Source organism: Nestor notabilis, unplaced genomic scaffold (assembly GCF_000696875.1).
Source record: "Nestor notabilis isolate BGI_N333 unplaced genomic scaffold, ASM69687v1 scaffold1650, whole genome shotgun sequence".
Lineage (NCBI taxonomy): Eukaryota > Metazoa > Chordata > Aves > Psittaciformes > Psittacidae > Nestor > Nestor notabilis.
Window position 1 is genome coordinate 1,336 of NW_009912258.1, and position 2,161 is coordinate 3,496.

Genomic DNA, 2,161 nt, shown 5'->3' on the forward strand with positions numbered 1-2,161 from the left:
GGGTCTAATGCCTGCTCTATTTGCCAAATTCTTTGTTCTTAATCAGAGCAAAATGCTTTTTTAATATTCAGGCCTACTTGCAAGCTATTGTTAAATATTTAATAGATGATCTTACAAAATTCTGCAGTGAAACAATTAGCATGCTATTATAGTAATCTGAGAATAGAAGATATTTTAAACAGAAGAGCTCTTTTTTCCTTTCTTAAGTCTTGCCAGAAAATGACCACTGCATTGAAAGCATTGAAATATTAGACACTAGTGAAATAGCTCAGCTTGTTTAATCTAATAGAGTGAAGTTTTGAACAAAGGGAACCATGGCTGTAAAAATATCGTGGCTGTAGTAGAAGATCAAACTAGCTCTTTCTTACATGAATTTTATTTCTCTCTGCAGGAAACAAACAAAACAAATTCATGAACAGCTGAAAGAAACACAGAATAGGAAAACCTACAGCCTAAATGCTTCCAGCATGATGGCAAAGTCAGAGTGTATGGCACAAAGCCAAGTCCAGCTGCAAAATGTAAGTAATCCTGCCAGCTACAACATTTAATAGCCTGGCTGAGTTCCTACTGCTGATGGCAGCACATCACCATGTTGCTATTAGCATCTGAGCAATGGGAACAAGAATTCTCACCTCTTTCATAAAATGTTTTCTATCAGGCCTGCTAATGGAAAACACCAAGCAGGGTTTTTTCTGAATTTATTTCAGTGGGTGCTGTTAAATTTTGATTATGTAACATCCCTTGCTGAGCCCCCAGCTCTGCATCCAGCAGTGGAAATTACTGTTAGAGTTTTCGTCAATACCTTAGCTCATATGTATGGTTTACAGCTGAAGTGGGGGTCCTTGATCCTAAGTGATTTCAAGTCTTCTGATAATTAATGAGCCTGCATGAAAAAATGTAAAGATTCGTCACAGTAAATTTAAAATCTAGATCTAAATTTACACATGTAAACTAGTGCCCAAGGGAAGACTGTGCAGATGGTCTCATTTTCCTGGATCATGAGTTAAAAGAACTTTGATACAAGAAAGAGGTTAGTTTGTTCCAACTAAATTTGAAATGTCTTAGTCGTTTTCTGTATATAGTTACACATAAGTTAATACAATACCACAATCATGAAATTCATAAAGAGTATTTGAAATAAGGAACTTGAAGACGACTAATTTATTTAGCCCTGGATGTAAGTTATTTTCCAATGCATGTCATTTTCTTCCCTATGCATATACACAATTAGTGATGTCTTATTTTGAACAAAGTCTTTGGAAAAAACTGAGAAGGCAATATAATAGGAAATCATAAGTTTTATTCAAGCCTTTCTAAATGCTTAACTGTTAAGTTTTGGTTTTGTTTTTTTGGGGGGGTTGATTGGTTGGTTTGTTTAAAAGAGTATCTTAGCATTGCTTAAAGGGCTGACTGCTGTTGTAGTCATAATATGCTCTGTGGTTGAGGAAAAATACACTATTTCAAGAAGGAAGATAGCTTCACTAAATTGGCATAATCACAGTTTAGGGAACATTGTGCAATTCTTTGTTTTACTTTCAGTTCATTCAGTCATACAGCCCCTTCTAGCCCCTAAAAAAAAAAAAAAAAAAGCTTTGGGGAGTGTTGTGTTGTAATGATGGCAACAAAAGGTAACATAAAGAGCTTCTGTATTGCTTTTGTTCTAGCATGTAAAGTATGTCTTGGTTAACATTAAGAATATGTTCTTTGTCTTTTTCTCAGTGTAATTCGGTGCAATATTTTTTTGACCCATCATCACTATGAACTATTTGATGTCTTCTGAGCAGCTGACAAACAAATCAACAAGCTTTATTTAAGTCTTTTTCTTTTGCCATGACAGTAATCATAATGGCTGAAGTAGCAGTTTGGAGATCCCTGATACTAGAGATTGAAAGCCATTATTATTATTTATTATTTTAATCCAAATTTGCTTTTCTGTTTTTAATGCTGTTCGGACTGGCATTTTCAGTGCTGATAATTAACACACCGTTTTCTTGTTCTTGTGGCTGCTTGCAGGCAGCTGTTTTCTTCTTGCCATTAATGCATTTTCCCTTTGGGAGCAAAGATACTAAGGAAGAAAACCAGAATGACCTTGTGCAGGATGTAGTGTAACAGTGCAAGGTAATAATGGTTTCTATTGTTAGCAAGATTTGAGTGCAGGAAT

General features: G+C 35.2%; 1 protein-coding gene across 1 annotated transcript in view; it reads left to right on the forward strand.

Moving 5' to 3' along the window:
- Positions 1-395: 395 nt before the first annotated feature.
- Positions 396-2,161, forward strand: part of NRG3 (neuregulin 3) — a gene marked incomplete at its 5' end in the record, with an annotated part of 23,596 nt that continues 21,830 nt past the window's right edge. Inside the window, one exon of the mRNA XM_010018482.1 lies at positions 396-518. Coding sequence (XP_010016784.1) covers positions 396-518 — 123 coding nt within the window. The remainder of the gene's footprint in view (positions 519-2,161) is intronic.